This window comes from Esox lucius, chromosome 16, assembly GCF_011004845.1.
Source record: "Esox lucius isolate fEsoLuc1 chromosome 16, fEsoLuc1.pri, whole genome shotgun sequence".
Lineage (NCBI taxonomy): Eukaryota > Metazoa > Chordata > Actinopteri > Esociformes > Esocidae > Esox > Esox lucius.
The window spans coordinates 34,514,125-34,539,683 of record NC_047584.1 but is presented as its reverse complement, the minus strand read 5'-3'; the positions used below and the strand labels follow the sequence as shown (position 1 = coordinate 34,539,683).

At 44.7% G+C, this 25,559-nt stretch overlaps 1 protein-coding gene across 3 annotated transcripts; it reads left to right on the top strand.

The window, feature by feature from the left end:
* Nucleotides 1-410: 410 nt before the first annotated feature.
* Nucleotides 411-25,190, top strand: appb (amyloid beta (A4) precursor protein b). Of its 3 annotated transcripts, XR_003777177.2 has the most exons (19): nt 411-745; nt 8,576-8,743; nt 8,821-8,950; nt 9,045-9,157; nt 9,527-9,711; nt 10,363-10,589; nt 11,406-11,576; nt 15,788-15,921; nt 18,042-18,116; nt 18,281-18,439; nt 18,568-18,696; nt 18,986-19,085; nt 19,191-19,258; nt 21,331-21,475; nt 21,567-21,620; nt 22,068-22,156; nt 22,432-22,578; nt 22,667-22,837; nt 22,887-25,190. XR_003777177.2 is itself a non-coding variant. In XM_029113617.2 (18 exons), the coding sequence occupies exons 1-18, from the start codon at nt 686-688 to the stop codon at nt 22,766-22,768; spliced, it is 2,256 nt and encodes a 751-aa protein (XP_028969450.2). In that variant the 5' UTR covers nt 412-685; the 3' UTR covers nt 22,769-25,190. The 3 variants fall into 3 exon arrangements, 2 of the variants coding, with proteins under 2 accessions (XP_028969450.2, XP_028969451.2); XM_029113617.2 differs by having other exon boundaries at nt 412-745; nt 22,667-25,190; XM_029113618.2 differs by lacking the exon at nt 11,406-11,576 and having other exon boundaries at nt 414-745; nt 22,667-25,190.
* The last annotated feature ends 369 nt before the right edge of the window (nt 25,191-25,559 follow it).

Sequence of the window (25,559 nt, the reverse complement as noted above, 5' to 3'; positions counted from 1 at the left end):
ACGGTTAGGGTTAGGCAAATTACTTAATCCTAATGGATTACATAATTTACCTAAAATAGATAATGTAACATTATAAATATGTAAATGTCAATATGTAACATTTGCTATGTGATCAGGAAGACAACCTCACACTTGCCTAAATCTTGTAGCTTTTTAATAACACGATTATACCCCCAAAAATATCACTGAGGGTAACATTTGGAAAATTCCCATACCTAGCTTTCAAACTACTTACTGACAGTCAGACAACGATTGTGATGTGTCTGTGATCCTGGACTTGAGCTCTCAGCACCCCCTTCTCACTCTCTTTCGCTCTCTCTCTCTCTCTCTCTCTCTCTCTGTGTATAGGCCTATGTGTGGCACACAGTCAATTCTCGTTTGTAGGGAACTGCGAATTGGTAAAAGCAAAATCTTTATTCAAATTAGTGGACTACCAGATTTATTTTAACCATAAGAAATCAACATCCGAAACTTAATATATTCCCATTTCCTATTCTCGCGGACCGGTCAGGTGACAGGATTTGGAGCAGCTGGACAGCCTCGTTCTCGCGATCCATCGTCCGTCCGCTCCAAACACACTTTATCGCTAACAACCTGGGATTGCGGTGGAACGGGAAGCGCCCCAGACAACGGATTTATCGGACTTTTTTTCCAAATATTGGACGATAAGACTTTATTCAACGAAATGGACAAGCCAACGGCATTTCTGCTGTTATGGGTTGTGACCTTGACGCAGGCATCTGAGGTAAATAAAGGGTGTTAACTGGTGCGTTTTTTTGGTGTATTGCGCGAAGCACGAACCTCCATAAGCCATTCCCCCTCCCTGTATTAGCGGAGGTTACGGATGAGCTGAAAAAAAGTGATTTCTCCAAAACTGTTTAACAATATTGCGTTTGATATAGATTTTTGTTTTAAATGTCAACATTTTTATTTCACGACACCGGAACGCAATACGTTTTAATGCGATTATATTATACAGCCTCCATTCCTCTTCCATCTCATTCCAACAACTCCGCTCATTGCAGCCTGCGTAGTAGCGAGTGAGATTTTTATCTCCGTCAAACCGTGGATGGAAATATTGAAGTCTCACTGCAAAAGTTAATATTTTCAGTTTAATTACATTTTCTTATACAGTTCTAGCTGTCAACGATCCTTGGCCGTTTGGCAGTAAATTAGATGTACCTGAAATTCCCCTAAGTATTCGTCCGTTTTCTTCTGACAAGCATTTTATAAGCGAAAATGGTAGGGCCTATTGTATCCATTATTGTAGGCTGTGACATTCTAAATCACTGATGCAGTGACGGTCCAAGAGCCTGTGGGCAATGTAGGCTACACGTTTAATCTGTACTGCTGCATACTGTTAATACATTCTGACGATAAAACCAGTTAGCATTATTCCTTTGAAAGAGTGTTGCTGTTCTGACACGGGGAAATAACTGCGCATCGACTATTGGCCGGAGATAGACCAGATTGCTACAACGTTTGCTACATTTTTTTTCTTGGAGCAGCCAGCGGAGACTGGGTGATGTGGTTAGGATAATGGTAAAGGATGAATCTTGACACAAGTAAGATGGCGTCGGTGCTGCGTTGTTGAGAAGGTGGCTAGACATCATTGCGAATGTGGCTGTTTTTAACAGGTCATTATTTGATTTTAAAGAATTCTGCAACAACATCAAATGATTCACCACAGGCCGTGTCCAATCGTGTCTGATGGATGTTTTAGCCTGGGCTTACAGTAGTACTCGATTTCATAGCGCAAGCGCAAGACCAACATAACTAAAACAAAGCATTATACCGAAACCAAGTCAGTCAACACTAGCGTGTAACAAAAAATCACTTGTTTCAACTGCTCTAATATTCAGAAACAGTCGTCTATTTCAAATATGTTTTTTCATCGTCTAAATATTATTTTGGAACGGTTACTTAAGCTGCTGTGCGCGTGTGGGTTTGTTTTGTGTGCCTGTAACCGAGCAAGCTGTCCAACTGGACACATTAAAGCACACCAAGTAATTAATTAGCTGAATCAATAACCAGAAACGGTTTGATTTGCAGGCTAGCTGACACTGCATTATTCATTAGTAGTGTGCCAGTCACATTAATCATGAAGAAAAACAATGTAGAAGCCTCACAGAGGCTCTAAATTAGGCTTTCAGTGAGGATATCAGGGAGAGGATGGGCGGGCGAAGCCTCACAGGCTGACCTGACAAACCTTTCCTGGCTCCTCAGATCGGTCAGCAGTCATTTCCCGAGTCCAGCTTCTTGCTCTAGTGTGACATGTATCTTCAGGTTGCAGTAACGGTGAGGCACTCGAAGTGACATACTGTCAAGTAACATTGGTTATGGGTGTATGTAACCCAGCGGGAGAACACTGCAGGTCTTCTGTGCTGTGGTTACTGTAGAGAACACGTCCCAGGGACATGGGTCTCTTTCTCTGCTATGAAGCAGTTTCTTCTGGGGATTTCTTCAGCTTCCCTGAGATGGTGGTGCCTGAAGTCAACTGCTCCTGTAAATGTTATTTGGTTGCTGATTGCCGTTAGCAATTGGCAGGAAGGTTAAAACAACCAATGTTTTTTCTGACAATCCTGTTGCAACTGAACACTAAAATAACAAGTTTCTTTCAGGGAATATTTTATTGCCTGGCTGCCCTACTGTGTATCGGTTGAGTTACCGTGACTAAACTTTAATGTCCAGTCCTTGTCGTAATCCCTCTACTCTTACATAGCTTCCTTCTCCCCTCTCATTTTCCGGTGTGCAATTTAGCTTGTTAACAGAGGCAAAGAGTTATTGACAAATAATTCAGACATCTGCTCTGCCTGAGGAAGTCCCTATGCTGATGTGGTTGGCTGCTGACTTCTCCAGCGTCGACATCAAGGATGGCTAATTCCAGGCCAGATGCCATGTGTTTGAGTGTGTTTTTGGGAGAGCTGGCAGAAATACATTTACATTTCACAACAAAACACTTGTACAGCTGGACAAATACTGTGTGATCATCTTGTATTTGACCATGGATTCAGGGAGGGTATCAGATCCCAGAAGTGCTTAATGGCAACCCAGGTGAATTAATTAGGATTCTAGAGCCCACCACCACCTTCAACTCAGTCTAGACAAATTAATCTGTAGTGTGAAAAAGCTTCCCAGTTGTCAGAAGACAGCAAACACCTTGTGATATCACCTCTGCTGGGAGTTTTGTCAAAGAGACCATAAGCATCTACAGAAAAGTTTTTGTTTGCTTAAAACACTGACGCAATTTCCATAATTTTGGCTCTTTACACCACCACAATGGATTGGAAATGAAACAACCAAGGTGCAACTGAAGAGCAGACTTTCAGCTTTAATACAAAGGGGTTGAACAAAAATATTGTATGAAACGTTTAGGAATTGCAACCATTTTCATACACAATTATTTCAGGGGCTCAAATATAATTGGACAAATGAACACTCATAATTAAGATGTTAATTTTTTATTCTTTGTCGAGAATCCTTGGCAGGCAATGACTGTTTGATGTCTGGAACACAAGGACATCACCAAATGCTGGGTTTCCTCCTTTGTGATGCTTTGCTGGGCCTTTACTGCTGCTGTCTTCAGTTGTTTGTTTGTGGGTCTTTCTGCCTTAAGTTTTGTCTTCAGCAAGTGAAATGCATGCTTGATTGTGTTGAGATCAGGTGATTGACTCGGCCATTGCAGAATATTCCACTTCTTTGCCATAAAAAACTCCTAGGGTGCTTTTTAACAGTATGTTAGGATTATTGTCCACCTGTAAGTGAAGTGCCGTCCAATTAATTTGTTTGAATCTGAGCAGACTATATAATTGGAAGCCATGCATGCTCATGCCATCACACTGCCTCCGCTGTGTATTACCCTAACCCATTTCTATACTTGAGGATTATGAATGGTTTGTACTGTGGTGAACCCTCTGTATTTGCTCTCGTGAAGTCTTCTCTTTATGGTAGACTTGGATAATGATATGACTACCTCCTGGAGAGTGTTCTTCACTTGGCTGGATGTTGTGAAGGGGTTTTTCTAAACCATGGAAAGGATCCTACGATCATCCACCACTGTTGTCTTCCGGGGACCACAGGCCTTTTTGTGTTGCGGAGCTCTCCAGTGTGTTATTTTTTCCTCCGAATGTACCAAACTGTTGATTTGGCCTCCTAATGTTCCTGTTATCTCTCTGATGGATTTTGTTTTGCAGCCTAAGGATGGCCTGTTTCACTTGCATAGACAGCTCCTTTGACCGCATGTTGTGGGTTCACAGCAACAGCGTCCTAATGTAAATGCCACACTGGATTCAACTACAGACCTGCTTAAGTGATAAAGAAATAACAAAGCAATAGCCCACACGTTTCCATGAAACAGCTTTTGAGTCAGTTGTCCAATTACTTTTGGTCCCTTGAAAAAGAGGGGGCTACATATTAAAGAGCTGTAATTCCTAAACCCTTCCTCCAATTTGGATGAATACCCTCAAACTATAGCTGAGGGCCTGCATTTTTTATTTAAATGGTGAACAGACCAAATAACAAAACTTGTCTGTGTCCAAATATTTCCGGATCTAGCTGTACATAGACATTTGCAATAATAATATTTGGGCTATAAGAGTTATGCCCACATCGTTATGAAACATAGCTATGAGTTATAATCTGCACCAAAGGCCGCTGTTATAATTAGGGTCTTGATTTTAATGAGATCACCAGTTCACAGCATCTTGTTTGCTTTTGAATTCTTTCCTTTGGTCTATCAACAGCAGAACAGCAGCAGACTTCTGAGTTTCTTTCTTTTTTTGCCACATATGTCTTTTTGTTGTATGTGAGACAAATGGCACAGCCAGACAGCTAGCTACAATGAAACTTCCTCTGATTGAATAACGGAACAAAAACACAATTATCCCAGTATGCTCTGCCTTTGGCCCTGTTGAAAAGGGCAGTGGGGGGGTAGACGTTGGGGGTGGTGTTGGGGGCGTCAGCAGGAAGGCGGGGGGTGACATCAGCGGGAAGGGGGGGGTTGATAATGATATATGTACAGTATTTTACTGTGTTGCATTGTGGGTAAAGAGGAGGTACAACATAGTTTTCCTGGCTGTAGCACACACTGCCCCATGATTTCACATTGTTTGTAACTTTACAAACTCCTGAGTACTTCATACAATACATTCACTGCTGCAGTGAATCCTTTGAACATTACAGTGTGGTGGTGGAAAATAGTGTGATTGGATTTATAACACAATCCCTCTCCAAAGCTAATAATCACAAGCAAATTAAAAACTATAATATCATTAAAATAGGATTTCTTTATTATATACTCCGATCAGTCATAACATTATGACCACCTGCCTAATAGTGTGTAAGTCCCCCTTTTGCTGCCAAAACAGCCCTAACCTGTCGAGGCATGGACTCCACTAGACCTCTGAAAGTGTGCTGTGGTATCTGGCACCAAGACGTTAGCAGCATATCCTTTAAGTCCTGTACGTTGCGAGGTGGGGCCTCCATGGATCGGACCTGTTTGTCCAGCACATCCCACAGATGCTCGATTGGATTGAAGTCTGGGGAATTTGGAGGCCAAGTCAACACCTTGAACTCATTATTGTGTTCCTCAAATCATTTTTGCTTTGTGGCAGGGCCCATGATCCTGCTGAAAGAGGCCAATGCCATCAGGGAATACCGTTGCTATGAAAGGGTGCACATGGTCTGTAACAATGCTCACGTAGGAGGTGTCAAAGTAACATCCACATGAATGGCCGGACACATGGTTTTTAACAGAACATTGCCCCAAGCATCACACTGTCTCTGCCCCCTTCCCCCCTAGTGCTTCCTGGTGCCATGTGCTCTCCAGGGGTCAGCATGGGCCCCCTGACTGGTCTGTGACTACGCAGCCCCATATAGATGCCCTGTGTGTCCTGACACCTTTCAATCAGTACCAGCATGAACTTTAACAGCAATTTGAGCTACAGTAGCTCGTCCATTGGATTGGACCATACGGGCCAGCCTTCGCTCCCCACGTGCATCAAGGAGCCTTGGCCGCCCATGACCCTGTCACTGGTTCACATATTTTTCATATTTTTCACTTGCTGCCTAATATATCCCACCCACTGACAGGTGCCATGAAAACTTGTTGTAGGACCCAAAAAACAAAGAGCGTTGTTAGCAGATCTCACTGTGAACCTCGACGGCTGCATGGTTGTATCCCAAAAACTGTAAGAAACCTCTGCGTTACCCTTGACCCTGACCTCTCCTTTGATGAACATATGTCTCAAAAGTTGCTTATTTCCATCTTCCAAAACATTACAAAAATCAGAAACCTTTTATCAAAAACTGATGCAGAAAAACAAATCATTGCTTTCGTTACTTCTAGACTAGATAACTGCAATGCTCTTCTCTCCGGTTACCATGACAAATCAATAAATAAACTTAAATTAGTGCTGCACACGGCTGCTAGAATCCTAACTAGAACAAAGAAATGTGTACACATTACTTCAGTACTAGCCTCTTTACATTGGCTGCCTGTTAGGTTTAGGGCTGATTTTTAAGGTTTTATTGTTAACCTATAAATCAATACATGGACTTGCTCCTACTTACCTTGCTGAAATGGTCACCCCTCTGAGCCTGGGTCCTCTCTACGTTTCTAACAAGGGCCAGCCAGTCAGCCACTCTCACTCCCTCAGAGAAATTTGCTATTCTTAGCCGGCTCCGCTACCGTGGTCCGGCAAAAAACAAGCCATGGTGTGATTGAGGCCAGCAAGACCACAGAAAAGCCTAGTTATTTAAAATAGCCTAGTTATTTGAAATAGCCTTCCTTACGTAGCAGAACGGGTTTCAATGTTTAATATGCAATGGGACAACATATATGTATATCCATATATTTCAGTCTGCATTATCTAATTAGGAAAAACTCGACTTTCAATGTTAGTTACAATATTTTCCAGGCTTGAATGAGTTCTTGCTCAATGCAAGCGACTGAAACGTGCTTGTCTTTTCAATTATAAAATTGTGAAATTAGGCTACATTATGGTGCACTGCAAAACAATTCTAAACTAGATTTAAACATACTGAAATTTAGAAGCAAACAAGTTTCAGTAAATGATCTGCACCTATAACTTTCCACAGAGCTGTCAAACCCTCTGATATCCTATGGAAAATGACATCATTTGCATGGTATTGGCTTCAAAATCCCTTATTCAGATTGGAAACAAGATTTTGGAATCAAAATATTGTGCAAAAAGATGGTTGTCTATGAAAATAATTGCGATCTGGTTCAAATTATTTTGATCAGGCAATTGTAATAATTGGTTCATAGCATTACTTAATGCTGTTTATATCTAGGCTATTATATGGCCATTTAAAACATGTCTGGTTGCTGTTCTATGTGGCAGGAAGCTTTAGCCACGTCAAATAACCATAGAAGGGTTGGAAGAAGTGAGCTCTCACTTCATCACACCTTGTAAAGTGGACATGTCTTTATAGCACTCCCTCTGTGACGCCCACTTTATAGCACTCCCTCTGTGACGCCCACTTTATAGCACTCCCTCTGTAACGCCCACTTTATAGCACTCCCTCTGTGACGCCGTCTTTATAGCACTCCCTCTGTGACGCCGTCTTTATAGCACTCCCTCTGTGACGCCGTCTTTATAGCACTCCCTCTGTGACGCCGTCTTTATAGCACTCCCTCTGTGACGCCGTCTTTATAGCACTCCCTCTGTGACGCCGTCTTTATAGCACTCCCTCTGTGACGCCGTCTTTATAGCACTCCCTCTGTGACGCCGTCTTTATAGCACTCCCTCTGTGACGCCGTCTTTATAGCACTCCCTCTGTGACGCCGTCTTTATAGCACTCCCTCTGTGACGCCCACTTTATCGCACTCCCTCTGTGACGCCGTCTTTATAGCACTCCCTCTGTGACGCCGTCTTTATAGCACTCCCTCTGTGACGCCCACTTTATAGCACTCCCTCTGTGACGCCCACTTTATCGCACTCCTTTTCCATGTGACTTTTACAGACGTTCAGTAAGGTTTTTCTGTTCCTAAACAACAGTCCTCATTCTCTCAGGAAGCCGTTGTCAGTGGTGTGGCCGGTTGTCAGTGGTGTGGCCGGTTGTCTGTGGTGTGGCCGGTTGTCTGTGGTGTGGCCGGTTGTCTGTGGTGTGGCCGGTTGTCTGTGGTGTGGCCGGTTGTCTGTGGTGTGGCCGGTTGTCTGTGGTGTGGCCGGTTGTCTGTGGTGTGGCCGGTTGTCTGTGGTGTGGCCGGTTGTCTGTGGTGTGGCCGGTGATACAGAATGTGGGCCCCAGCCGGCAGGCTCAGTTGATTAAAAGTGTCTATGCTTTTTTTATTTAATCATAACTAAAATTGTAACGGCATTAGAGTGATGTGTGTGTGTGTGTGTGTGTGTGTGTGTGTGTTTGCCGCCCAGTGAAAGGGGGGTAATATTACCTCGTGATGACCACAAAAGTAGGAATGAATATGAACCCCTGTTTTGAGTCAGAGATCACTTTGTTAAATTCCAGTAATATGAATCACTCTTTACTCAAACCTCTCTGCACTCCCTCTGTTCCTCCATTTCCCATCCTCCCCCTCTCCTCCCTCCCCCAGGTGCCTTCTGATGATGCAGTGGCTCTGCTAGCAGAGCCTCAGGTAGCCATGTTCTGTGGGAAGCTCAACATGCATGTCAACGTCCAGAGTGGCAAGTGGGAGTCTGATCCGTCAGGCACCAAGACCTGTATCGTAACCAAGGAGGGAATCCTGCAGTACTGCCAGGAGGTAGAAACCGTTAATGTTCTGGAAATGTAACCAGAACAACTGTGAAGTACGTTCCTTGAACCCCTCCTTTTCCCCAGGTGTACCCCGAGCTCCAGATCACGAATGTAGTGGAGGCCAACCAGCCAATCAGCATTCAGAACTGGTGCAAGAAGGGACGCAAGCAGTGTCGCAGTCTGGCCCATATCGTGGTCCCATACCGGTGCCTGGGTGAGACCTGTGGACACACGTGCAGGACACACGTGCAGGACACACGTTTTATGAACAAAACAAATATTGATTGAATTTCTTTAATACATTTTAGTTGGGGAGTTTGTGAGTGATGCCCTGCTGGTTCCTGATAAATGCAAGTTCCTGCACCAGGAGAGAATGGACATGTGTGACAGTCACCTTCATTGGCACACTGTTGCTAAAGAGGTCAGAACCCTTTTCAGTCATCTCCCCTCATTCTGTTGTATTTAATGTGTTCTTTAAACAGTCAATCCTCTGTTCTCTTCCTTCTCTCTTTCTACATGGTTTTCCCTTGTCTGTCTGTGTGTCTGCCTCTCTCTCTTTCTGGAATAGTCTTTCTGTAGTATTAGTTTGTTCTTTGCTGTGGTGACTCAACAATTCTTTATCTTCATCCATATTCCCCTGCAGGACTGAATGGTCTTTTTATTTGTATCACCTTTTGCATGGTTAATTTCTGAACATGTGGATAGCACAGAGTTTTGGCATATAATAAAGTCTGAAGGCCAATCTTCAGCTAGAGGCAATGAGATGTTTTCTAATTACTGTTATTGTCAGTCCTGTGGAGACCGCACAATGAATCTCCATGACTACGGGATGTTGTTGCCATGCGGCATTGACCGTTTCCGAGGGGTGGAGTTTGTATGTTGCCCTACGGAAACGCAGCGGGAGTCAGATGGAGCAGAGCAGACTGAGTCCGACGTTTGGTGGGGTGGAGCTGAGACAGAATATACCGATAACAGGTACGCACACAGACTCATGCAGACACGCACAAACACATGTACACAAAGACACAAGCCACAGTGCATACAGACACACAAACATACAGACACACACAAACATGTACACAAAGACACAAGCCACAGTGCATACAGACACACAAACATACAGACACACAAACATGTACACAAAGACACAAGCCACAGTGCATACAGACACACAAACATACAGACACACAAACATGTACACACAGACACAAGCCACAGTGCATACAGACCCACAAACAAACAGACACACAGACATGTACACAAAGACACAAGCCACAGTGCATACAGACACACAAACATACAGACACACAAACATACAGACACACACAAACGTACACACAGACACATACAAACACACAAACGTGTACAGAAAAAGGCAATGCCTTCAGTCACAAATACACATCATATTTAAAGCTACTTCTGTGTTAATTAACCAACTGGCAAAACCTTTCTTATGGGTATTTTGGGCTGTTTGAACGATTTCCACAGTTGGAAAGGAGGAGGACAATAGGAAGGGGGATACTGGGATGTGAACCCAAGTCCCTGCTGGGATGCTGTTCATGTGACTCTGACTAATGAGCTGCTCCACCAGGCTACAGACACATTAACGTTCTCCCTCTTCTGCAGCATGGCACGGCTGGCAGATCAGGGGGCTGACACCCCTGAAGATGAGGAAGATGAAGAAGAGGAGTCCTTTGACAGAGACGAAGATGGAGACGGTGATGAGGATGAGGATGAGGAAGACGATGAGGATGATGTAATTGACGAACGAGATAGTGGTGAACGCACCTCCAACATCGCCATGACGACCACCACCACCACCACCACCGAGTCAGTGGAGGAAGTTGTCCGAGGTGAGAACATGGCATGGATACAAACAGGAAGTGGTAAGAGGAGCGAACACAGCATTAATAGAAACAGGAAGGGGTCAGAGGGGAGAACACGGCATGGATAGAAACAGGAAGTGGTAAGAGGGGAGAACACGGCATGGATAGAAACAGGAAGTGGTAAGAGGGGAGAACACGGCATGGATAGAAACAGGAAGTGGTCAGAGGGGAGAACACGGCATGGATAGAAACAGGAAGTGGTACGAGGAGAGAACACGGCATGGATAGAAACAGGAAGTGGTCAGAGGGGAGAACACGGCATGGATAGAAACAGGAAGTGGTATGAGGAGAGAACACGGCATGGATAGAAACAGGAAGTGGTCAGAGGGGAGAACACGGCATGGATAGAAACAGGAAGTGGTCAGAGGGGAGAACACGGCATGGATAGAAACAGGAAGTGGTCAGAGGGGAGAACACGGCATGGATAGAAACAGGTAGTGGTACGAGGAGAGAACACGGCATGGATAGAAACAGGAAGTGGTCAGAGGGGAGAACACGGCATGGATAGAAACAGGAAGTGGTCAGTGGGGAGAACACTGCATAGATTGAAACAGGAAGTGGTCAGTGGGGAGAACACTGCATAGATTGAAACAGGAAGTGGTCAGGGGGGAGGACACGGCATGGATAGAAAGAAAAAGGTACTGGTTTTCTTTATTTCCCCAGGAATTTATGGAGAAGTTCACAATCCAAAAACATTAGTCATGTTTGCTTGAAAATGTTTGTGAACACATACCCACGTAGTGTGTGTTCATGAGTGTGTGTTCATGAGTGTGTCTCTCACAGAAGTGTGTTGGGCGCATGCTGAGTCGGGGCCATGCCATGCCATGCTGGAGCGCTGGTTCTTTGTGCCAGACAAGGGCACCTGTGCCCCTTTCCTCTTTGGAGGATGTGGGGGCAACCGGAATAATTTTGACTCAGAGGAGTACTGCCTGTCTGTCTGCAGCTCCAGCGTGTGTAAGTCCTTTGACTGGGCCCCTCTGTCCTCGATCATTGGTCCTTGGGACCGTCTCCTGACTGCCACTAAGCTGCCAGTCTGTCTGTCTAACACCGTCTGTCTGTCTGACACCATCTGTCTGTCTGATGGCTCTTAGACATTTGGAAAAACAAGTAATGTATTACTGCACTGAAAGATGATTTTACAGATCTAGTTTCAGCTTCAGCTTGAGGGTAAAATCAAATGTTTCAGTCAATTAAACTTTTATAAAGCCCTTTTTACGTCAGTAGTTGTCACAAAGTCCTTTTGCAGATACCCAGCATGAAACCTCAGAGTAAGCAACTACAACAAGTTGATCCACAGTGGCTAGGAAAAACTCCCTAGTAGGCTTGCAACCTAGGAAGAAACATGGAGAGGAACCAGAGGGTTGGCCAGTCTACTTCTGGCAGGGCTGGTGAGGACTATAATTGGCCATGCCCACTGAGCAATTCAAAGAGTCCTGTTCATTATCAATGGAGTCATGTGACCATGTGGGTGGGGCAGGGTGGGATACCTGGGAGCACAAAACTGGCATGTGATTCACAGGAAAATAGAGCCCCCCCTACAATATGTAAATGTGTGAACATTACACTTACACTACTATTAAACTGTAGCTACTTTAAAAAAAAGAATTCTGATTAATTTGGTTTCTTTTCGTTAACCAAATTATTCCTTATTGTTACCTGTGCTCCAAAAAGTGGATTGACATCATACTATTGATAGCTACATGAGCTGGTCAATTTAAACTTAATGCGTTGATAGCAAAACAACAAACGTTTTTGGGACAGATATACACCCCACATGTGGCTTGCAAACCACGCGTAGTCACACAAAAAACCAAAATGCGTTTGGGAACTGTCCATTATATTTTTGGTGGACAAGGACAGGGGAGACCAGGTGTACAAAGGACGACCAGGTGGACAAGTACAAGGGACAATCAGGTGGACAGGGGAGACCAGGTGGGCTATAGGCAGTGACAGAAGGAATCATCAGGCAGACTCTAGATCTGCAACACAACCAGTTGGACTTTGGACAGGGAGGGACAGCTAGGAGTTGTCAAGCCTGATAGTCCTGAGGCATGGTCCAAGGAATCAGGTCATCTTAGGAACAAGACACCAGAGAAATTGCATGGAGCTTTGCAGACATCCGAAAGGACACCTCAGCATTGAATCCAGACGTACCCTAGTCAGCTGGCACATAAACTGGCACACATTGAATCCAGACGTACCCTAGTCAGCTGGCACATAAACTGGCACACATTGAATCCAGACGTACCCTAGTCAGCTGGCACATAAACTGGCACACATTGAATCCAGACGTACCCTAGTCAGCTGGCACATAAACTGGCACACATTGAATCCAGACGTACCCTAGTCAGCTGGCACATAAACTGGCACACATTGAATCCAGACGTACCCTAGTCAGCTGGCACATAAACTGGCACACATTGAATCCAGACGTACCCTAGTCAGCTGGCACATAAACTGGCACACATTGAATCCAGACGTACCCTAGTCAGCTGGCACATAAACTGGCACACATTGAATCCAGACGTACCCTAGTCAGCTGGCACATAAACTGGCACACATTGAATCCAGACGTACCCTAGTCAGCTGGCACATAAACTGGCACACATTGAATCCAGACGTACCCTAGTCAGCTGGCACATAAACTGGCACACATTGAATCCAGACGTACCCTAGTCAGCTGGCACATAAACTGGCACACATTGAATCCAGACGTACCCTAGTCAGCTGGCACATAAACTGGCACACATTGAATCCAGACGTACCCTAGTCAGCTGGCACATAAACTGGCACACATTGAATCCAGACGTACCCTAGTCAGCTGGAACATAAACTGGCACACATTGAATCCAGACTTACCCTAGTGTTCAAACCCAAATCCCCAGGTTTGTTTTGTTTTCACAGACCACATAAAATTGTCTGAATTTAACACTGCTCTAGTCGATCTTAGCTTCTGAATACTGTTGGAGGTTCCATGTTCTTAACCGTGTAGTCTGAATACTGTCAGAGGTTCTGTGTTCAACGTAGTCTAAATACTGTCGGAGGTTCTGTGTTCAACGTAGTCTGAATACTGTCAGAGGTTCTGTGTTCAACGTAGTCTAAATACTGTCGGAGGTTCTGTGTTCAACGTAGTCTGAATACTGTCGGAGGTTCTGTGTTCAACGTAGTCTGAATACTGTTGGAGGTTCTGTGTTCAACGTAGTCTGAATACTGTCAGAGGTTCCATGTTCTTATCAATGTAGTCTGAATACTGTTGGAGGTTCCGTGTTCAACGTAGTCTGAATACTGTCGGAGGTTCTGTGTTCAACGTAGTCTGAAAACTGTCGGAGGTTCCATGTTCAACGTAGTCTGCATACTGTCGGAGGTTCCGTGTTCAACGTAGTCTGAATACTGTCGGAGGTTCCGTGTTCAACGTAGTCTGAATACTGTCGGAGGTTCCATGTTCAACGTAGTCTGAATACTGTCGGAGGTTCCGTGTTCAACGTAGTCTGAATACTGTCGGAGGTTCCGTGTTCAACGTAGTCTGAATACTGTCGGAGGTTCCGTGTTCAACGTAGTCTGAATACTGTCAGAGGTTCCATGTTCTTATCAATGTAGTCTGAATACTGTCAGAGGTTCTGTGTTCAACGTAGTCTATGGCAGCTTGGTAAAAGGCAGAATATGCCCTTAGAAAAATAGATTGCAGTTTTTAAACTGTTAAAGTGCAGTAGCTGCAGTCAGCTGTGTTATTTTGGATGCCATATTTATTTGTTACCCAATGACTCAGAAGAAGCATGGAAATCTAACTCAAAACTAACTGCTATAAACTGTATAATGGATTAATTATCTTCTAACACAATGTAAAACTAAAAGGATAAAAATAAAATATTTTTCTACAGATGTGCTGTTCTTTTTTAGTTCTACAGCTTCTGTAACAATAACATACTGAGAGTTGGGAATTCCACTTTACCCTATTCTGGATACCGCAATCGTGTCTGTCAAGGGGGAGTAACTATCAACATCATCAACGAACCACACAAGGTGGAATAAGGCCATTATTCATCCCCCAAGTTGACCTTTAAGCAAGAGATGGGAAAGATATTAGCACATTTCTAGCACATATCGATGAAGACATTTGAAGAAAATGTCACTGGTTGAAAATAGCCATCACACTTCCTACCTAACCCACCCACTCACATACTAACCATGTCTGTCTTCTGCTTTTGCAATAATTATATTACTCACTCAGCTCGATATCACTGGACAGTATGAGTTAGTTGAATACGGCTGTATGTGTGTGTGAAAGTGTTTTACAATATTTGTCTAGTGATGCTGCTTTTAACTGTCCATGATATTGTGTAACCTATAAATATCTGTGTGTCGTTGTATTACATTTCCCAGCCAGATTGTTCCTCTGTTTTCCTGAACTTTCTGCACAGTTAAGCAGATCACTACTGATGTGGGTACCCTGACTGTTCTGACTGGGCGAGATTCACTGATCTAATCACCAGTCTCACACACATACACAAGCCAAAAAAAATAAAAACACTAAAAATGTAACTGGTCAAGACACCGGTGTTCTCATTGACTTGTCTGGGTTAATAAAGTAAACTGGTATATATGTGATCCTTTTGGCTCAGCAGTGTCACTTTCACAGCTAGTTGCAAAGGATCTGACATCCAGTTTATCACATACTTTCATCTTTCCCATGCAACGAAGACATCATTTTACAGTTGTTAGTCTTCAGCTGAGTATTGCCAAGGTCACCACCACACTCCATTCAGTCAGAGGGGAACCTTGGGAGTTTTCAGAATGTACTCAAACAGGCCATTAGGAACATCTAGACTGAGTAGTACAATCACATCTAGGTATCTTGACTGAAACATGATTATTGACTAGCGAGAACAACGAACATACTGGATAAAAATGTGTACAATTCTACTACTTTGTATGAATACCTTTCACTTGCTGGTTGACAGTTTTTCTGTTCTAACATGTGTGTGTGTGTTTATGTGTGTGTGTGTTTATGTGTGTGTGTGTTTATGTGTGTGTGTGTTTATGTGTGTGTGTGTGTGTGTGGGCCTGATGTTCTTACGTAATACAGTTTCAGGTTTCAGAGACAGTAAAGGGCTGAGCTTTAGCTTGCCTGAGCAGTATTTAACCCCCCGTCCACCTGTCTTCACTAGTGCCCACCACGGCCCCGCCACCACATGATGCTGTGGACCACTATCTGGAGGCTCCTGGAGATGACAGCGAACATGCAGACTTCCAGAAGGCCAAGGAGAGTCTAGAGGCTAAACACCGTGAGAGGATGTCCCAGGTTGGAGAGAGAAGGGTTATCATGGGACTTACTGTCAACAAGGGATGAGAGATTGAGAGGGAGGGGTTATCATATCAATCAGCCAATCAAATGCATTAATAAAGCCCTTTTTACAACAGCAGTGCTTTACAGAGACACCCGGCCTTAAACCCCAAGGAGCAAACAACAGTAGTGTTGAATTTCAGTGGCTAGGAAAAACTCCCTAAGAAGGCAGAATTTTAGGAAGAAACCTAGAAAGAACCCAGGCTCAGAGGGGTGACCAGTCCTCTTCTGGCTGTGCCGGGTGAGATATTAAGAGTCCAATTGGAATAATTAATACATTTCTCTGGGCTAAATCCAGAGGCTATTTGATTTTAGACTAGGTCAGAAGTATGACCAGGTGGACAAGGACAGGGACAACCCCCTTGAATGAGGGCCGAGTATTGCCAGCAGCGTACAGCCCAATTGCACAAGTGCGCAACAGAGAGTAAACAACAAGCCAGTGACTCTTCCCCCGAAAGGCATTGGAGGGAGGGCATCCCAGTAGTGACGAGAGCCCACCTGGCAAGACAGTAAGGGTGGACAGTATCAAGCCTACTGGTCACCTTCACGCCCCGGGCCAGGCTACACCTAATTATAAACCGTGCTGTAGAGATTAGTTTTTAGTAGACACTTGAAAGTTTGCACTGAGTTGGCATTTCTAACCTTAATTGGCAGATCATTCCACAGTAGTGGAGCTCTATGAGAAAAGGCCCTGCCTCCAGCTGTTTGTTTAGAAATTCTAGGTACAATTAAAAGGCCTGCATCTTGCGATCTAAGGTTACGTGTAGGTATGTATGACTGGATAATTTCAGCAAGGTAAGTAGGAGCAAGTCCATGTATTGATTTATAGGTTAAGAGTAAAACCTTAAAATCAGCCCTAACCCTAACAGGCAGCCAGTGTAAGGACGCTAGTACAGGAGTAATGTGTTAAAAAAAAAAATCTAGTTAGGATTCTAGAAGCTGTGTGCAGCACTAATTGAAGTTTATTTATTAATTTGTCTGGATAACCAGAGAGAAGAGCATTGCAGTAATCTAGTCTAGAAGTAACGAAAGCATGGATTAATTTTTCTGCATCAGTTTTTGATAGAAAGTTTATCAAAAATATAATTATCTATATGATATAAACTTCTATCAAGTTTATATTATATAGAAAGTCATATTTTATATGTTCTTCAAAGGAGAGGTCAGGGTCAAGGGTAACGCCAAGGTTTTTTACAGTTTTTTGGGATACGACCTAACAACGCTATTTGTTTCTTGGGTCCTAAAAACGAGAATTTCTGTTTTACTTGAGTTTACGAGCAAGAAGTTCTTTGTCATACACTTCCTAATATCTGAAACGCATGCTTCCAAAGTAGCTAATTTAGGGGCTTCTACATGCTTCATTGAAATATGTAACTGTGTGTTATCAGCGTAACACTGAAAGTTTACATTGTGATTTCGGATTACATCGCCCAGAGGGAGAATATATAGTGAGAACAATAATGGGCCCAGAACCGAGCCTTGAGGAACACCAAAGCATACCTTTGACTTGTCAGAGGATATGCCATCCACACTAACAAACTGATATATTTCAGATAAATAAGATTTAAACCAGGCTAGAAAATGTGGGTTTCCAGTCTCTCTAAGCGAAGGGAGTGATCAATAGTGTCAAAAGCAGCACTAAGGTCAAGAAACAACAGGACGGATGCGGAACCTTTGTCTGAGGCCATTAGAAGGTCATTTGTTACCTTCACGAGTGCAGTCTCAGTACTATGATGGGATCTGAAACCAGACTGGAGTATTTCATAAATGTTATTTGTCTTTAAGAAGGCATTCAGTTGTTGGGAAACACATTTTTCTAAGATTTTTGAGAGGAACAGGAGGTTTGTTATTGGCCTATAATTGTTTAATATGTCGGGATCCAGATTAGATTTTTTTAGGAGGCTTAATTTCCGCTATTTTTAGTGCGTTTGGTACACATCCGGAGGAAAGGGAGCAATTCAGTCATATGACTGACTGTCCCTAGGTGATGAAAGATGGACAGAGAAGTGTTATCATGTAACTGACTCTCCATGTGATGAGAGATGGAGTGTTTATCATATGACTGACTGTCTCTCCAGGTGATGAGAGAGTGGGAGGAGGCAGAGCGACAAGCCAAGAGTCTCCCTCGCGCCGACAAGAAGGCTGTCATCCAGGTAATTGGGCTGAGTTTCTACCTTTGTGACTATGTGTGATGTGTGTTTTTGGGACTGTGTGTGAGGTGTGTTTTTGGGAGCGTGTGTGACGTGTGTTTTTGGGAGCGTGTGTGACGTGTGTTTTTGGGACTGTGTGTGACGTGTGTTTTTGGGACTGTGTGCAGCACTTCCAGGAGAAGGTGGAGGCCCTGGAGCAGGAGGCAGCAGGGGAAAGGCAGCAGCTGGTGGAGACACACATGGCCCGGGTGGAGGCTCTGCTCAACAGCCGCCGTCGTGTGGCTTTGGAGAACTACCTGAGTGCCCTGCAGGCCAGCCCTCCACGGGTACAGGAATGGAAGGGTTAACGTGGAAATCTGGATCTATAAAATATGTATTCTCATGCTTCACTCTCTGTCTCTCTCTCTCCCTTCTCCCCCCACCACCTCTATCCCTCCCTCTCTCTCTCTCTCAGCCTCGTCAGGTCTTGGGCCTGTTAAAGAAGTATGTCCGTGCAGAGCAGAAGGACAGACAACACACCCTGAAACACTACGAACATGTTCGCATGGTTGAGCCCAAGAAGGCAGCTCAGATCCGACCACAGGTCCCCCCAACCACTATAATACACTACCCACAAACAGCAACCCATTATACTACATTACTCCCCCAACCACTATAATAACCTACCCACAAACAGCAACCCATTATACTACATTACTCCCCCAACCACTATAATAACCTACCCACAAACAGCAACCCCATATACTACATTACTCCCCCAACCACTATAATACACTACCCACAAACAGCAACCCATCTCCCAACCAGTACCTGTAAGCACATTGATCTTCTGTGTCCTGTGTAATATTTGGCCTCTGCACTTTGACCTCCAGGTGATGACACACCTGCGTGTGATTGACGAGAGGATGAACCAGTCCCTGGGGCTTCTCTACAAGGTTCCCAGTGTAGCCAATGAAATCCAGGACCAAGTGTGTGAGTGTCCATCCTACTCCCAGCTAAATACTGCTGTGTCATGATGTTATTCAGTCCATAATCTGTCTTTGGTAAAACTGGCCCCTTTGTCATGTTGGTGTCTAGCTGTCCTGATGCAGAGGGTTCAGTCAGAGTTGTCTCAGCAAGTCTCATCTCTGCAGAGCGATGGAAGGGTGAGTTTTACACACACACACACACACACTCGCCAGTCAGCCAACACACACACTCGCCAGTCAGCCAACACACACACACGCCAGTCAGCCAACACACACTGACTGACTGGCGAGTGTGTTGGCTGTGTTGGCTGACTGGCGAGTGTGTTGGCTGTGTTGGCTGACTGGCATGTGTGTGTGTGTGTTGGCTGACTGGCGAGTGTGTGTGTGTGTTGGCTGACTGGCGAGTGTGTGTGTGTGTTGGCTGACTGGCGAGTGTGTGGGTGTGTTGGCTGACTGGCGAGTGTGTGTGTGTGTTGGCTGACTGGCGAGTGTGTGTGTGTGTTGGCTGACTGGCGAGTGTGTGTGTGTGTTGGCTGACTGGCGAGTGTGTGTGTGTGTTGGCTGACTGGCGAGTGTGTGTGTGTGTGTTGGCTGACTGGCGAGTGTGTGTGTGTGTTGGCTGACTGGCGAGTGTGTGTGTGTGTGTGTGTTGGCTGACTGGCGAGTGTGTGTGTGTGTGTGTGTTGGCTGACTGGCGAGTGTGTGTGTGTGTGTGTTGGCTGACTGGCGAGTGTGTGTGTGTGTGTGTTGGCTGACTGGCGAGTGTGTGTGTGTGTTGGCTGACTGGCGAGTGTGTGTGTGTGTGTTGGCTGACTGGCGAGTGTGTGTGTGTGTGTGTGTTGGCTGACTGGCGAGTGTGTGTGTGTGTGTGTGTGTGTGTTGGCTGACTGGCGAGTGTGTGTGTGTGAGTGTTGGCTGACTGGCGAGTGTGTTTGTGTGTGTGTTGGCTGACTGGCGAGTGTGTGTGTGTTGGCTGACTGGCGTGTGTGTTGGCTGACTGGCGTGTGTGTTGGCTGACTGGCGTGTGTGTGTGTGTTGGCTCACTGGCGTGTGTGTGTGTCTGTTGGCTCACTGGCGTGTGTGTGTGTCTGTTGGCTCACTGGCGTGTGTGTGTGTCTGTTGGCTCACTGGCGTGTGTGTGTGTGTGTTGGCTCACTGGCGTGTGTGTGTGTGTGTGTGTGTTGGCTCACTGGCGTGTGTGTGTGTGTGTGTTGGCTCACTGGCGTGTGTGTGTGTGTGTGTTGGCTCACTGGCGTGTGTGTGTGTGTTGGCTCACTGGCGTGTGTGTGTTGGCTCACTGGCGTGTGTGTGTTGGCTGACTGGCGTGTGTGTGTGTTGGCTGACTGGCGTGTGTGTGTGTTGGCTGACTGGCGTGTGTGTGTGTGTGTTGGCTGACTGGCGTGTGTGTGTGTGTGTGTGTGTTGGCTGACTGGCGTGTGTGTGTGTTGGCTGACTGGCGTGTGTGTGTGTTGGCTGACTGGCGTGTGTGTGCGTGTGTGTTGGCTGACTGGCGAGTGTGGGTGTGTGTGCGTGTGTTGGCTGACTGGCGAGTGTGTGTGTGTGTGTGTGTGTTGGCTGACTGGCGAGTGTGTGTGTGTGTGTGTGTGTGTTGGCTGACTGGCGAGTGTGTGTGTGTGTGTGTGTGTGTGTGTGTGTTGCTAACTGGCGAGTGTGTGTGTGTGTGTGTGTGTGTGTGTGTTGCTGACTGGCGAGTGTGTGTGTGTGTGTGTGTGTGTGTGTTGCTGACTGGCGAGTGTGTGTGTGTGTGTGTGTGTGTGTGTGTGTGTGTGTTGCTGACTGGCGAGTGTGTGTGTGTGTGTGTGTGTGTGTGTGTGTGTGTTGCTGACTGGCGAGTGTGTGTGTGTGTGTGTGTGTGTGTGTGTTGCTGACTGGCGAGTGTGTGTGTGTGTGTGTGTTGCTGACTGGCGAGTGTGTGTGTGTGTGTGTTGCTGACTGGCGAGTGTGTGTGTGTGTGTGTTGCTGACTGGCGAGTGTGTGTGTGTGTGTGTGTGTGTGTGTTGCTGACTGGCGAGTGTGTGTGTGTGTTGCTGACTGGCGAGTGTGTGTGTGTGTGTGTGTGTGTTGCTGACTGGCGAGTGTGTGTGTGTGTGTGTGTGTGTGTTGCTGACTGGCGAGTGTGTGTGTGTGTGTGTGTGTGTGTTGGCTGACTGGCGAGTGTGTGTGTTGTGTGTCAGGCATTTGAGTTGTGTGTTGACAGACTGGTGAGTATGTGTGTTGTGTGTTGGCAGACTGATGGCAGGGTGAGCTATGGCAATGATGCCCTGATGCCCGACCAGGCATATAGTTCTGCCCCTTTGGACCCCGACATGGGCCTGGACCGACTGGGCTTTATTCACCCGGAGAGCTTCAACCAGCCCAACACAGAGAACCATGGTGAAGCACTGCTGATGTTTCCGGCATTATTCATTACATTGGTCACACTCCGAAGCTTTTGTCTGACTGCTTTCTCTGTTTCTAAAAACAGTTGAGCCTGTTGACGCTCGTCCAGTTCCTGACAGAGGTCTGCCCACTCGACCTGGTAAGTGTGTGGGTGTGAAGTAAATCTATAATAGGGTTTTCTCTATGAGTATGTCTATAATAGGGTTTTCTCTATGAGTATGTCTATAATAGGGTTTTCTCTATGAGTATGTCTATAATAGGGTTTTCTCTATGAGTATGTCTATAATAGGGTTTTCTCTATGAGTATGTCTATAATAGGGTTTTCTCTATGAGTATGTCTATAATAGGGTTTTCTCTATGAGTATGTCTATAATAGGGTTTTCTCTATGAGTATGTCTATAATAGGGTTTTCTCTCTGAGTGTGTATATAGTTGGATTTTCTCTATCAATATGTCTATAATTGGATTTTCTCTATGAGTGTGACTATAGTTGTGTTTTCGCTATGAATGTGTCTGTGGTGCTTGTCATGTTTGCTTCTTTAGTGTGTATGAGGTCTGACTTATTGTTAATTTCTCTGTGTGTTCAGTCTCTGCTCTGAAGCCAGAGGAGTTCCCAGAGGTGCGGATGGAGAAGGAGAGGCAGAGCTCCAGCTATCAAGTGCACCATGAAAAACTGGTAGAGAAACCTGCAGTACTAAGACAAATTAATCTATTACAGATGGGCATAGCAGCTTAACATATTATGTTTATGAAACTATTGTTTATCTGTGTATTGGAGAATGGAGTTAAATACCGTTCCCATCTCTAACTGCAGAAGTTCTTGGGTTGGAGGTTGACTGGTGTCCTCGTTGGGTTGGGTATTGACCGGTGTCCTCGTTGGGTTGGGTATTGACCAGTGTCCTCGTTGGGTTGGGTACTGACCAGTGTCTTTGTTGGGTTGGGTACTGACAGGTGTTTTTTGCTGAGGACGTGGGCTCCAACAAGGGTGCCATCATCGGCCTAATGGTGGGTGGGGTTGTCATAGCAACGGTCATCGTCATCACTCTCATAATGCTGAGGAAGAAGCAGTACACTTCCATCCATCATGGAGTCATTGAGGTAAGTCAGGGAGGTGGGTGTGTGGGTGGATAGGTTTGTTAACCTGGTGTGTGTGTGTGTTAACCTGGGCTGTGTGTTTATGTTCTAGGTGGATGCTGCAGTAACCCCAGAAGAACGTCACCTTTCTAAGATGCAGCAGAATGGCTATGAGAACCCCACATACAAGTTCTTTGAACAGATGCAGAATTAAGGACCACTTGACCCCTCCAAGACCCTGAACCCTTCTTAATCCCTTACACCTAGGCCCCATTCCATGTTGGTCCCTAAACCCTTCTTAATCCCTTACACCTAGGCCCCATTCCATGTTGGTCCCTAAACCCTTCTTAATCCCTTACACCTAGGCCCCATTCCATGTTGGTCCCTAAACCCTTCTTAATCCCTTACACCTAGGCCCCATTCCATGTTGGTCCCTAAACCCTTCTTAATCCCTTACACCTAGGCCCCATTCCATGTTGGTCCCTAAACCCTTCTTAATCCCTTACACCTAGGCCCCATTCCATGTTGGTCCCTAAACCCTTCTTAATCCCTTACACCTAGGCCCCATTCCATGTTGGTCCCTAAACCCTTCTTCTAGCTTGTCATGTGTTGTTTTCAATGTGTCTGAACGGAATGGATTGGTGAAACCAGTATGACTGAAGCTCTGTGTAAACTGATGGGCTCTTAGGGTTAGGGGCCGAAATGGAACCAAGCCCCACACTCCCCTTCCCTTTCTTGTAGAGTGCAGCACATCAACATCCATAGCTATGATTAGTAAGACAAAGGTATTGTTCTTCTATATCTATTTTAGCCAATCACAGATCAGATCCTGCAGGGTTTGTACAGAACATAACTGTGGGTCAGCCCTCCACAACTCATCTCACAGGTCTGACGGGTTAAAACGAGGCCCCATATTTCCCCTGCAAGCTTCCTTCCTTTTCCCCAACCCTTCAGAAGCACGGTCACCACCTCCATCTCCCCCATACACTCCTCTCTGGCTCCCCCTCTCAGATGACAGCTGTGATGTGTTTGGTGATGACATAACAGCTCTTGGCGCCAGCAATGGAAGCAAGGCTTCAGTCTGCTCTGAGCGCGTCTGCAGGATTATTTACCCGAAGCGTTTCAGGTTTGTTTTTCAGGAAAAAAAGATATCCCCCCAAAAAACTAAAAATATATATGAACAATACATCATCAGAAATATGTAAAAGGCGAAGAAATAATGAATGTTTGCGTTTTATATTTTTATTTTGTGCGTAATGTATTGAAATACGGCAACAAAAAATAGCTGTAATTATATGTAGTGCATGGCAATATTGATTGACAGATATATGTGGAGAGAACCCAGCTCCTGTCTTACCGACTGGGCTTCTCATGTAGTTTTTTAGCAGGATTGTACATTTTTGTGTCTTCTTTGTGATCTTGTGATATGAAGAAGAGAAAAAAGTATTTAGAATCTGGTCTGCTTTGTTGTCATGGAGACATGCTTTAAACAGAATCTGTGCTCTCCCCCCGCCTCATCCTTTGTTAGCTGCATGGGTTGAATGATCCCTATATGTAATATAATATGAAGTGTAATAGTATCTGAGAGGAAGTCGATTGTGTTACTGTTTGCGTTTTATGCACTCTGAGTTTCGTTTAGAGAGTCTGATTATTACTGGTATTAATGCTGTTTATCGGTATTTCTCAGTCAGTTAACTGATAATCAATCTGGTTTTCCCAGTCAGTAAACTGATAATCAATCTGGTTTTCCCTGTCAGTTAACTGATAATCAATGTCCATGGATTTATTTAAGCTCCCTTCCTTATTTTGGCATTCTGGAAATCTCAACATTCCACTCTGTTTGACCTATTTCTATATGGTCTGTGAAGACCTATGAATATCATTTATGGAAACAGAAATCATTCTCAGGCTCTTTCAAGCTCTCGTCCTATATTTTCTATCTATTACACATTCACAACAGCCCTGCCTACCTTCTCTCTACCATTCCCTTTGTGCTGTGTGTGTGTGTGTGCGTGTGTGCGTGCGTGTGTGTGTGTGCGCGTGTCTGTCTGTCTGTGGTAAGAGGAGGATAGCGATTAGAATGTACAATTGACATTCCTCATCTTTCCTCTCATCACACCCACACACTCACTCTTGAACACATTGCCTTCACAATGTCTTGATACACAACACCACTATTTTTCCATCTTTTCTTCTTTAAAACATGTACAGTGTATTGCGTGGTCCCTTTCTTGCTTGTCTTCATGAAGTCTGTCCTCCTGGCTTTAAAAGCAGAGGCTGAAGAAATACTGACCTCAGACCAGTATAACGATTGAACTCGGACCAATGTGTATGAGCCTAAATACATGGCCCTTTTAAGTGTGCAACTTTGTAGAATTTTCAGATAGAAATGTGTTTTGTAGAACAGAAAACATTGTCAGATAGTATTTGTTACATTTCTATCTGCAACATTCTGAATAAATATTTCATCTAACAGAGTGCACCCCAGATCTGGGATCAGTATTTAGAGGCAATAGTAGAAACAAGACATTTCCTGTACCCTAAATGTCCAACAGCCTCCAATAGAAATGAATGTGACATTCATATGGTGCAATTATTCCACACATCACTACACACAGAATAAAGCTCTTGAATCAGGTCAGTGTTTTGATGTTATCAAGGATACTCCTTCAGGGTATCTGCTGGGCTCGTTTGGAAAGAAATCTCCCTGGATTTTGCCCATCGGATAAGATTAAATGTATAGAAATAGAATGAAAATGGTTCTCATGGTCAACTCAACACTGTTCTGTTAATTACATTTCTATGTGTTTAATTATACACGAAAGGCAAAAAGCAGGGCCCTGTGCAAAACTTTGATTTTACTTATATAATAGGATTCTGTTACTATGCCCAGTGGTTGGTGAAAATGAAGGCATTCATTCATTTGTTAATTCTGACTCTGTGTACCTATACAAATCATTTGCTTAAACTGAGAAAATGCTTTCTACACTTTATGCCATCAATAA